General features: G+C 47.0%; 1 protein-coding gene across 5 annotated transcripts in view; it reads left to right on the top strand.

The window, feature by feature from the left end:
• rnf19b (ring finger protein 19B) overlaps positions 1–11,021 on the top strand; it is a 33,614-nt gene extending 22,593 nt beyond the window's left edge. For all 5 annotated transcript variants that reach the window (XM_042338736.1, XM_042338735.1, XM_007904284.2 and 2 more), the window contains 9 exons: positions 756–1,057; positions 5,551–5,756; positions 5,959–6,103; positions 6,850–7,012; positions 7,539–7,653; positions 7,958–8,098; positions 8,347–8,554; positions 8,924–9,061; positions 9,656–11,021. In XM_042338736.1, the coding sequence (XP_042194670.1) occupies positions 756–1,057; positions 5,551–5,756; positions 5,959–6,103; positions 6,850–7,012; positions 7,539–7,653; positions 7,958–8,098; positions 8,347–8,554; positions 8,924–9,061; positions 9,656–10,091 (1,854 nt within the window). In that variant the 3' untranslated portion in view covers positions 10,092–11,021. The remainder of the gene's footprint in view (positions 1–755; positions 1,058–5,550; positions 5,757–5,958; positions 6,104–6,849; positions 7,013–7,538; positions 7,654–7,957; positions 8,099–8,346; positions 8,555–8,923; positions 9,062–9,655) is intronic.
• The last annotated feature ends 1,569 nt before the right edge of the window (positions 11,022–12,590 follow it).

Here is a 12,590-nt window from a genome sequence, read left to right as displayed (position 1 = left end):
TGTTTCAATTCAATCATAATTTAGAAGCTACTCCAAATTATGATCAGGATTTGGGTCTGGTTCACAATTGCCCAAGATTCACCACGTTACATTTTTGAAAAAAAATGGTCTCGCAGCCTAGGGGAAGGTGGAATTTCAGGCCTGAGAGATTTAATTAGGCAGAAAACCCCTCCCTGATCCCAACTCTCCACCCCCCCCACCCCCGCACCCAGTTCGGGTCCAAATCCCTGGCTGCCCAATGCCTTGGCTGCCACGTTTCGCCCACAAAATTCCCAGTCACTACACTTTACAGTATATTCTGTCAAGCGCTTTAAGACGTCTTGCAGTCATGATAAAGCGCTGTATCAAATGCCAGGAATATTGTTATTAATGTAAAGTTTAATTCTTCATAAAGTGTTTTTAAAGTGTTCTCAGCTCCATCCCAAACTGCACAACAACAACAACAATTACATTTACAAGGCGCCTTTCACATCGGGAGGATGTCCCCAAGGAGCTGGAGAGTCAGGGATTAGGACCTGAGCTGGAGGTTGGGATCAGGAGGAGTGAGAGGGCATGGAGAGTGGGGTTAGGAGAGCGGGGGCAGGAGGATGGGGTTTGGAGGGTGGGGGCAAGGAGGGTGGGGGGCAGGGAGGGTGTGGGTAGGAGGGTGGGGGTGGGAGGGTGGGGATGGGAGGTGCTGAGGGAGTGCTGCGATGTCGGAGGTCCCGTCCTTTGGTTGAGCCGTGAACCTAACAGACACTTGTCTCTGGCTCTAGGTGTCGGCCGGTTTCCTGGAGTGCCCCCTGTGCCTGGTGCCCCACCCCCAGGAGAACGTCCCCGAAATCATGACTTGCCAACATCGCTCCTGCCTCGACTGTTTGCGTCAGTATTTACGCATAGAGATCACAGAGAGCCGTGTCAACATCAGCTGCCCCGAGTGCACAGAGCGTCTGAACCCCCACGACATCCGGCTGATCCTCAACGACCAGACTCTGATGGACAAGTACGAGGAGTTCATGTTACGTCGTTACCTCGCCTCCGACCCCGACTGTCGCTGGTGTCCAGCCCCAGACTGCGGGTAAGTGTATCTGTGTATGTGTGTGTGTCTGTGTCTGTATGTCCAATCGATAGCGCTCTCATCTCTTGAGTCAAAAGATTGTAGGGTTCAAGCCCCCACGTTGCACTCTGAACTCACACGTCAAGGTTAACAACAACAACAAGTGACATTTACACGGCGCCTTTCATGTCAGGAGGACGTCCCAAGGCGCTGGACAGTCAAGGATTTGGACCCGAGCTGGGGGTTGGGATCAGGAGGGGGTGGAGAGTGGGGGTAGAATGTGCTGTCCTTTGGATGAGACGTTAAACCTGTTCAGATGGAAGCCAAACATCCCCGGCACTACTTGAAAAGAGAAGGGAGTTTCGCTCTCTCTTTCCCGGTGTCCTGGCCAACAATCCCTCGTGAAAATGAGTCATTCACTTTCTGGCTGTTTGTGGAACATTGCTGAGTCTAAATTGGCTGCTGCCCATTGGCCTACAAACCACACAGACACTGAACTCCACAGTAACTCCTGTTGAACGCTGTGAGAAGGGCTTCAGATGTGAAAGTGCTGCACCAAACGCGAGGATCCATTTTGGGGTAACGAAAAACCACAGAAACCCCAAAATAGGGCGTTGGATTATTCTCCCTAATGTCTTCCAAGTGACTCAATATCACTCATCCGAGCCACAGGCCAGTTGGTGGGTTAACAACAGCTCAGCTTTTTTGCTCTCTCTCTCTCTCTCTCTCTCTCTCTCTCGTCTCCTGCCCACACCCGCCTGAGCCAGAGAGACGTTTCACTGCCAAAACAGCTTCCCATATGGATGGCTCACAGTGAGCCGAAGAAACACAAGTGAAACCCAGGACCTGAGGCTGAGCCAGGCTGGGGATTCAGTCAGTGACTGAACAAAAGCTGCTGAACAAATCTCTGCTTCTGAACCCCTGATCTTCTCCCAGTTTGTGTATTTCTCAATGACCAGTTACCAGGATTGTGGCCAGCACTGTTCACAGGCCCAGCGCATGTATAACAATAATAATAATAATCCTGGCATTTGATACATCACGTCATTGAGGTGTCTCAAAGCGCTACGCAGAATATACTGTGAAGTGTAGTGACTGTATTTTGTGGGCAAAATGAGGCAGTCAATTCCGCACAGCAGTGTCCCACAAACAGTTGTGGATTGAGTGACCAAATTATTATTATTATTATTTTTTGAAGGGATTATTATCCCTGGGAAAGCGATCCGCTAATCGGCTAATAAATGGATTCCTAGTCACTGCGAGGAAAACAGAGGCAAGTGTGTGTGGAGGAAGGAAATTTGCCTACGGTTTCGCCCTACGCGGGAATCGAACCCAGGTCCTCTCACTTGCGATCTTGCAGAACCTGAAAACTGTACTTTTTTTGCTGAAATCTCCAGCACTCTCAGCACTCCCTATTCCAATTATTTAAATCGATAAAGCTTTATCCCTTCAATTAATTTCTCCCAGCTTGTTTGCTCTTTTTAAAGTTAATTGCCAGTTTACTGGAGCGATTGATTTAGGGCGGGTTTGCCATTACAAGCAGACCCAACAAAGTTCAGTGGCTGATTGATCTCTTGTTCAATCTTGCACAAGACTCGTTTCACTGGAAGATAATAAGGAAGTCACTTTGTTTTAAGGAAAATTAGCCTATCAGGTTTCAAAGCCTTGTGAATAAGCCAAGCCATTAGGAATTTTTAGTATCACTTTATTGAGTGCTGAAATAGTCCTGGAATATCCCCAAAAGTTCGATGAAACTACCCACAAAATGTTTCGCCCACAAAATACAGTTTACAGTATATTCTGTGAAGCGCTTTGAGACGTCTCAGAGACGTGATAAGACGCTATATCAAATGCCAGGATTATGATTATTATCATAATCATTATTATTATCATAATCCTGGGATGAATGGGGTTAAATTAAGGGGAGAAAATTAGTTATGTTTTGACTCCCAAGTGATTCCAGTTGAAAAGATGTAACTTTGATGCTATTGACTTTGGGTGCTGCCTTTTTCTGCTTTTTATTTTACTTCACGTGTTTGCCGTAATTTAATCCTACTCGAAGCCTAAACCCACCACGACAAATCAGTGAAGAAATGGAACAAAGTACTTTGAAGTCTCCACAGGGGGAGAATTGTTTTTTTTATATAAAAAGCATTAAAAAAAATTAAACTTGCATCAACCGTGACGTGGAATAAATTGCCAAGACAGGAAGCCGGAGGCAAAGTAATCGAAAACTTTGGCAAATGTTCCTTCCTTTGATTTTTTTTATGATGAGCCTCAAATTCTTGGAAACAGCTTTGAAGAGCAGCAGATTTAATTGTCGCACTGTTCCACAAACAGCCATCTTGCCCACAAAATATACACTTCACTGTCTCCTTCCTTCCCCATCTTCAGGTCCTGTCTGAGGACCTTCCTCTTCGACCTGTGCTTACGGTCACCTCCCTCTCTCCCCAGCTCGGAGTTGTGCTCCGCCATGGTCAAGCGATCTGGGACGCTACCCTGTGTGAGGGGGCGCTGTGTAAATGCGAGTTGTTGTTGTTGTTGACTGTTCCTCCAAAATCCACTAAAAAAAAGCATTAAAATAGCTTGAATGTAGGGAGACAGACAGCAAATACATTGCAGAGTTTGTTCCGATTGATACAAATGAAAAGCCCAGAATCCTGCAGCAAAATGTCACCGTGTCCTTTCGTTATTGCGAATTGCATTTGTTGGTAATAAATCTGAACAGAACGTGATCCAGTGTGTCCTTGGGTGTTTTAAGCGTTCTCTGAACCAAGCGATTAAAAGAAAAAAAAATGCCTTTTGATCTATCTGCCAGAACAATGTTGTGACAATGGTGCGTGACAGAAGAGAGGCCAAGATGGAGTAGGTGCCATTAGGCTTTTGTTAATGTCCTTCAGAGAATTACTTTCAGAAACTACAAACTGTCTTAGACCATTCCCTCCTATTCTTAATAATCTTTACATTTGATACAGCGCCTTATTACGTCTTCGAGACGTCTCAAAGCTCGTCATAGAATATACTGTAAAGTGAATTGACTGTATATTTTCTGGGTGAAATGCAACAGCCAATTGTGCACAACGTCCCCACAAACAGCCGTGGATTGAGTGACCAAATGATTATTATTCATGTATATATTTATTTATTTTGGAGGGAGGGATTGTTACCCCCGGAAAGCGATCCGCCAATTGACCAACAACCGGGTTCCTACTTACTGCTAGGCAGACAGAGGTGTGTGGAGTAAGGAAACTACCCAACGTTTAGCCCCGACTAGGTATCAAACTCAGGTCCTCTCGCTTGCGAGGCGAGTGCCCTAACCACCTCCCTCCAGCACTGTTGGCAGGCAGGCCTGCCTTAATATTGCGTGTGTGTTTGCAAAGTGTTGAAATTCGTGGAAGCAAAACCGCTCTCATTAGTACTGTTAACGTGGAATTTCAATGCGATTTTATTCCCTCAGACATTTTACTACCTGCGTCATCGAGTCCTTTACAGCTAGGTTTAGCCCGTCTGCTGTCTGCTGTCTGCTCCACGAAGCCAGATGGTGAACAGAGTAACACTTACAGAGCAGTCTCTCCGTGTCACATGCAAACCGTTTGATGCATTACAGGCTTGTGTCTCTCGGCCTCATCTGTGCACACACACTCGCACACACACACTCGCACCAAAAGTAGACTTGCGAAACGCAGATTGAAACATTGTCCGGGGTAAGCAGGATTTCGATCGAGCCAGGGTTTAACTGTGAGCTTCTAGTAACGAAATGCACTCAATTGCTGACTTTGAGTGGCCAGAGGACATGGCTGCTTTTAGCCATCAGAAAATCCAACTGAATGGGTTATTCGCCACTGTTTTCCTGGCACTTCTCGGTGGGAACACAAAAGGAAATATGGCTATACCTTGGCTGAATTATCTTGGTCTGGATCACGTCCCCCCCTAAACCTGAGTTACAGGAATTTAATAGCGGTCCCGGAACAGAACTATATGTTTAACCATTAAAATGGTATTTACCGTGGGGCGGCCTGGCAGTGCACTGTGGAGTCCTGTAGCTCGCAAGCGAGAGGATCCGGATTCGATTCCCAGGCAGCTCAGGGCGAAACGTTAGGCAAGTTTCCTTACTCCACACACACGCACAAACACACACCTCTGTTTACCAGCGGTGAGTTGGAACCCAACTGTTAGTCAATTGGCGGAATGTTTTCCAGTGGGTAATAATCCCTTAAAAACAAAGTTGAGTCACTCAATCCATGACTGTTTGTGGGGACGCTGCTGTGCACAATTGGCTGCTAAGTTTCGCCCACAAAATGCACAGTCAATCCACTTTACAGTCTATCCTGTGAAGCGCTTTGAGACGTCCCCTCAACAACGTAAATGAGGCGCTGTATCAAATGCCAGGATTATTATTATATATAAAACTGTAAAGCTGGAGTTTGTGTATCTGACCACTCCAAAGATGTTTACGGGTGAGCTGTGATGCTCTGATGTCTCTCACTCACTCGGTGCTGTGCTGTGTTTGGCAGGTACGCGGTGATCGCCTATGGCTGTGCCAGCTGCCCCAAGCTGATGTGTGGCCGGGACGGATGTGACACCGAGTTCTGTTATCACTGCAAACAATTGTGGCACCCGAACCAGACCTGCGACACCGCCAGGCAACAGCGAGCCCAGGAGCTGCGAGTGAGAACCACACAGAGCTCAGGCCTGAGCTTCGGGCCAGAGTCTGGCACCAGTGAGTGACTCTACACCGCTATCTTCCTCGATACCCAGTGTAGGGTTGTCCAACTGCCGCATCCGGGCCCCACCTCCCTCCTGCCCTCCCTCCATTTCAACTGCCACCCATCCCGACTCAGTGTAAAGCGCCGTGCCTTCAGCCACTACACCCCGAAGCTGTGGAACTCTTTTTTTTAGCAAGTTCTTATGTTCTTCCACAGCTGATGACATCAAGCCATGCCCGCGATGTGGAGCGTACATTATTAAAATGAACGACGGGAGCTGCAATCATATGACGTGCGCCGTGTGTGGCTGTGAATTCTGCTGGCTGTGCATGAAGGAGATCTCCGACCTCCACTATCTCAGGTGAGGAGCAAAAAAATGCTCGATTTCAAGATCCTCACCAGTCGTTTCCGAGTACTGTCATGCCCTGCCTGGCACCTCCCCACCTCCGCAACCAACTACCCGCTGCCTCCGCTCGACTGGCCCCAGCCCTCTGTGCCACCACGCTTTTAGCCACCGCGCCCCGAGACTCTGGAACAGTCTTCCTCTGTTCCTCCGCCTTGCCCCCTCCTAACCATCTTCAGGTCGCGCTTGAAGACCTTCCTCTTGGACCATGCCTACGCTCACCCTCCACCGCCTCCCCGGGGTCGTGCTCCGCCACCGTCAAGCGCTCTGGGGCGCTGTCCTGTGCGAGGGACGCTGTGTGAGTGCCAAGTTGTGGGCACATTGAGGAGGTTGGCAATCGCTCACCGCGGGTCAGGCTGGTCAACGGTGCCTTGAAAAGTAGTCCATCGGTAGCGCCACCCGGTGGCAATGGAGGAGAACTGACCCACACCCAAAGAGGATTGACCGACCGTATGTTGTGGGCGAAAAGTGGCAGCCAATTGCACACAGCAGTGAGTTCTCTTTTAAGTGGAGAAAGGTGGAGAGGAATAATGTATAGTGATACCTGTAGCGTGCGTGTGTGTGTAAGCGTGTGTACGTGTGCGCGTGTAAGCGTGTGTGTGTGTGTGCGCGCGCAAAGGGGCAAGGCTTGTGATGCCGCCCTGAACCTTTGCCGTTGACTTTCACACTGTCTGACGTTCTCCCGCTGTCTCTCTCTCTCTCAGCCCCTCCGGCTGCACGTTCTGGGGGAAGAAGCCGTGGAGCAGGAAGAAGAAGATCCTGTGGCAGCTGGGGACTCTGATCGGGGCTCCCGTTGGCATTTCCCTCATTGCTGGCATTGCCGTGCCCGCCATGATCATTGGCATTCCGGTGTACGTCGGCAGGAAGGTAAGGAAACAAAGATCAGAGAATCTTGTATCAGTTCAGGAATTATCTTGTTCTACCCTGACCTTTTAATATAACATTCATTGCATGTAGCTCCTTCATTAATAGACTCACCAACCACTGTCGTTCACTGTAAATCACTTTGTAATTGTTGTTCTTTTAAGTTCTTTAATTTCTGTGCGCAGTTGGCTGACCCCGTTTCACCCAGAAAATATACAGTCAATTGATCTTTACAGTATATCCTGTGAAGCGCTTTGCGATGTCTCGGAGACATGATAAGGTGTATCAAATGCAACGATTATTATTATTATTATTTATGGTCACTTCCCCCTTCTCCTTTGCTTGACCCCCAACCCCTTCACTCCGAGACGCAAGAATAATGCTGCTCAAGAATGTTGTTTCAGAGAGAAATAATAAAAAATATTTTTTCTGGGGGAAATTTAAAAAATAAAACCTCTTGAAATCTGGTTTCAATAAAGATCGGAATTGCTGAAACGGTTCCATCAATCGTGGCTTTTTTGTTCCTCAGATTCACAGTCGCTACGAGGGAAAGAAGATGTCAAAGCACAAAAGGAACCTGGCAATTACTGGAGGAGTCACTCTGTCCGTCATCGCGTCCCCTGTGATAGCTGCCGTCAGTGTCGGTGAGGCTCGAGTCACAACTGAGACAATCAGAACTTTACAGCCAACATAGGAACAAGAGGAGGCCATTCAGCCCCTCAAGCCTGTTGCGCCATTCTATAAGATCGTGGCTGATCTGTACCTCAATTCCAATTACCCGCCTTTGCCCCGTATCCCTTGATCCCCTGACTTAATAAAAATCTATCCAACTCCGTCTTGAAAATGTGAATGGCTCCAGCCAGAAGCCGCAGCCTCTCGGGGGAGGGAGAGAGTTCCAGATTTCCAATGTGAAGACCTTGTAACCTGTGTTGTATGTGTTTCCCTCAGGAGTTGGTGTCCCCATCATGTTGGCCTATGTCTATGGTGTGGTGCCGGTGTCACTGTGTCGTGGTGGGGGCTGTGGTGTCAGTACAGCCAATGGGAAAGGAGTGAAGATCGAATTTGATGAAGATGACGGGCCCATCACAGGTACCTCACAGCGACACATTCATCACCTTGAGACGTCTCGAAGACGTGATAAAGCTCTGTATCCAATGCAAGGATTATTATAATTATTATTATTATTGTTTCACATCTCGCAAATCTGCCAAGACAATTAAACAAAAAGTATCAGAGCGTCGCGCTCCTTAACCGAGGGGCTTTGATTTGTTCTTCCTTCTCAACGTTACTCTTCTCCCTTGTGACTCCCGGATGTTTCTTCTCCACCGTTTGTCCAGTTGCTGATGCGTGGAGAGCCCTGAAGAGCCCCAGCATCGGGGAGAGCAGCGTGGAAGGACTGACCAGCGTTCTGAGTACCAGCGGCAGCCCCATCGATGGGGTGAGCGTAACGCAAGGCAACTACAGTGAGACAACCAGCTTTGCAGCGTTATCAGGAGGCACGCTGACTGGAGGGGCGCTCACCGGGAGCAATGGACATCACAGCAGGTAACCAGTCACTGCGCAAGTGGGTGGGTCAGAACTTTACTCTTGTGTCGTGCCATGTCTGAGATCTGGTCGACAGGCCTCGCAGAGAAATGACCTTTGCTTTAAAGTATAACAGAAACTTTGCTTCTTTGGTGTGAGCTGTTGACAAAGCTACAAGGCAGGGAATTAACACGTTCTGCCAAAGCTTTGATACAGGCAAGAAAGAGAGAGACAGAAAGAGAGAGACAGAAAGAGAGAGACAGAAAGAGAGAGACAGAGACTGAAAGAGAAAAGAAGAAAGACTTTGAATAACTGTTTGAAAGCTTGGCGTATCGTAATGCAAATAGGTTGGAGGCCATTTTGAACCTTTCGAATATATTGTTTTGGCAGAATGCAGATTCAGGCTGATATCCAAAAGGAAAGCTTCAATTTGAATAAAGATTCCATCAGCCTGGGAGCGACCAGTGACAACGCCAGCACCAGAGCTATGGCAGGTTCTATCATCAGCTCATACAATCCCCAGGACAGGTGAGCAAATACATGGGTCACTGTACAGCCTGAATTTAATGGACCAGCCTGGAGATACCTTTTTAATATTATAGAGTATAATCCTAGTTTTTGTTATAGCGCTTCATGCCATCGAGTCATCTCAAAACGCTTCACAGAATATAATGTGAAATGATTTTGACTGTATATTTTGTGGGTGAAACACGGCAGCCAATTGCATTGTCGGAGGTGCCGTCCTTCTGGTGAGAATTTAACGCGAGGTCCCTCCTGTCTGCCAGTTCAGGTGAACATTAAAGATCCTGCGGCGCTATTTGAAAGGAGAAGGGAGTTTCTCTCTCGCCCCCCCGGTGTCCTGGCCAACAATCCCCTCAAATAAAATTGGTCGCTCACTCCATGACTGTTTGTGCAAATTGGCTGCCACGTTTCGCCCACAGAATACACAGCCAATCCACTCTACAGTATATTCTGTGAAGCGCTTTGAGACGTCTCGACCAGGCGATATCAAATGCAAGGGTTATTATTATTATTATTATTAATACAGACTCGTCGCTCTCGCACAGATGATTGTCACGGCACAAAACTGAACCATTCGGTGTTCGTGTGTTTCCCTGGCAGGGAGTGTAATAATCTGGAGGTGCAGGTGGACATCGAGACCAAACCCACCCACTTGTGCCTGGCCAGCGGCAGCAGCTTGGACGAGTCCCTTCATCTCCGCTCCCAGTCCGCGGAGGGTCTGTGCTGCGGAGGGGAGAAGGACAGCGAGCGCAGGTCAGCGAGCCTGACCAGCCAAACGTGCGACGTGACGTTGGCCCAACCAGAGAGCGTCAAGAGTGACGAGGACAGCACAGACACGCAGTCCGATGACCTGCCAGACATGACGTCCGATGAATGTGATTCACCCAGTCCTGCGAACGGCAGCCACTTGGAGATCTCTGCGTTGGACGCCAAGTCCCTCAACAATGAGAACGTGCCTAGCGACCATGTGCAACAGAGAGAAGACAGCGCTGAACCGGTTGAGCAGGAAACTGAGAGTGTAGTACACTATGCCTAATCCCTCGTTCCTCCCCACAAACCATAGATGTGCACCTTACACTTTGCTTCATTGGAAACCGTGAGATTATTCCTACACAAGAAGCCTCTTACACTCACATGTACTCAAGACATGCGGACACAACAATATTACATATTTGACAATCACCTCTCAGACCGTTAAATAAAAGGTTACTGAAATGCTTAATTTCTTAATTTTATTGTCAGAACTGGATATTACTGCTGCTGCTGTTAGTGCTGCATGATTTGGGGGGGAAAAAAGTTTCTTTTTTTTAAAGAATTCAACACGCCCATCCCACACATGTGTAAATACACACACACACACACACACACACACACACGGGCGCGAGCACAAACACACACACAAACAGACACACGCACACACAGACGTAAGCACAGAAATCCTTTTGTCCGGCCAAGACAAGAGGCAAGATACTAACATTCCACTAAGTGTATTGGGGTTGGGCTGGGATACCAACTGGTTTAAGTGCACTTCTGTTTCTGACTTCCCGTCGATTTTGCGAAATCAAAATTGTGTGGTTTTTATTTTAAAAGAAATGAGATTAAAAAAAAAACGATGCTAAAACTGGGTGATGGTTATGAGTGTGTGCGTGTGCGTTCTGTTGTGTCAGGTTTTACTTGGAGAGATTGAAGCCCATGTGAAGACTCGGATCTGGATTCGTTTGGGTCAATGCAACCTTCACTGCTTCCAGCTGAGGCTGAACACTGATCTGAACAGCTGAAGGTGTGACACCAATGAAAAGAGAGCCAGTGCAAACCGGACTCCACTGAGTGAAACACATCAGCTGTGCACTTGGATTTCTGGACATTTGACATGGTGACTTCTGTTTATAAGAAGTTAAAGCCATGTCATGACTTGGTTTGATCAAAGTAATAATAATAATAAATATGAACCCTTGCATTTGATATAGCGCCTTATCTCGTCTTCGAGTCGTCTCTTTAACAATTAAAGAGCAGAGAGACTATGTAGAAATAAACAATAAAATTGTACATAATGTAAAAGGTGGTACTGTAGGAAGACAGGGTGGACTTTGAATATACTGTAGAGTGAATTGACCGCGTCTTTTGTGGGCAAAATGTGGTGGCCAATTGCCAATTCCGCACAGCAGCGTCCCACAAACAGCCGTGGATTGAGTGGAGTTTTTTTAAAAGTTATTTTGAAGGAACATGATTCAAACACTAAACTGCAATGAGCAAACAGTAGAGCAAATCCCAAGCTACAGTAAAGCATTGTACCTTTGGGGTGGTTGTGAGAGCTATTTTCAGGACATGTTCTGACTGTCCCAATAGTGACTCATTGGCTTGGAATGTCCTTCTGTACATTGCTGCAGTAAAGCTGTTGACCTTATCACACTGCAGCTTTGCCTCAAAGTCCACTATGTCTTCCTACGGTAGCACCTTTTACATTATGTACAATTTTATTCTTTATTTCTACATCATCTCTCTGCTCTGTAATTGTTAATTTGAGGTCTTATGAATACTTACATTCGATACAGCACCTCCCATGGGGGATGACATCTCAAAGGATATACAGTAAAGTACAATGACTATTTGTGGATGAACCTGGCCTGCCCTTTGGGTGTTTTCGAACAAGTAGTTTACATTCCTCCAAATTTCTGCCAAATTCAAATGAAGTGGTCGCTTATTTCAATGTTATTTACAGAATGTCCCTGGCACAGATTAGCTGCTGTGATTGCTTGTGGAATGATATGCATCCCATTGTGTAATTAAATTGTGTAAAGTACCTTTGAGGTGTTTATTTTCACATACAAGGTGATACAGTATACAGATTATTCTACAATAGGATTGTGTAAGACTCAAAACCTTTCTCTTTCAGGATGAAATTACAATTTGAGAATATACAATTGGCTGTCAGGCATTCAATATCGCACAAAACCTGGTAACTTGTTGGGGGAAAAAAAACCACTCCTGACTTGGAAACCCACCATCTCTATCTTAACGCGACTTGTGCAGGTTGTTGATTCTTTATGAGAAATGTTATAAAAGAGAGGCAATGAAACCATGAAACAAATCAAATTTATAAAATCCTTGAGAACTGAACTCAACGTGCAATTGTGTTGTGATCTGTTAAATAGAATACTGTAAATTTTTTACCCCAAATGTGAGCAGCTCTGATAGTAATAATAATAACATTTAACTTATGCCACCACCTCAGTTGGTTACGGTCATCTCCTCCCTCCCTCCCTCCCCCAGTTCAGCGACAGGCTCCGCCACTGTTTAAGCGCTCCGAGACGCTGCCTCCGCGGGACGGGCACGATATAGATGCAAGTCGGCGGTGAATGAAGGGTTGGGGTTAGAGAAGGACCATGAGATTGATCGACACGTGAACCATGGCCACTTGGGCTGGCTGGCTGAGGAGCCTGGAGGAAAGGAGGGAAATGCGGGGCGGGAGTTGGGGAGAGTGGGGGGGGGATTGCAAGTCAAGCCACCGCGTCATCTTGTGAGCGTCGTTCCCGCG

The sequence above is a fragment of the Callorhinchus milii genome, unplaced genomic scaffold, assembly GCF_018977255.1.
Source record: "Callorhinchus milii isolate IMCB2004 unplaced genomic scaffold, IMCB_Cmil_1.0 Scaffold10, whole genome shotgun sequence".
NCBI lineage: Eukaryota > Metazoa > Chordata > Chondrichthyes > Chimaeriformes > Callorhinchidae > Callorhinchus > Callorhinchus milii.
Note: the sequence above shows the minus strand (reverse complement) of the source record. Positions and strands in the feature narration are given on the sequence as shown.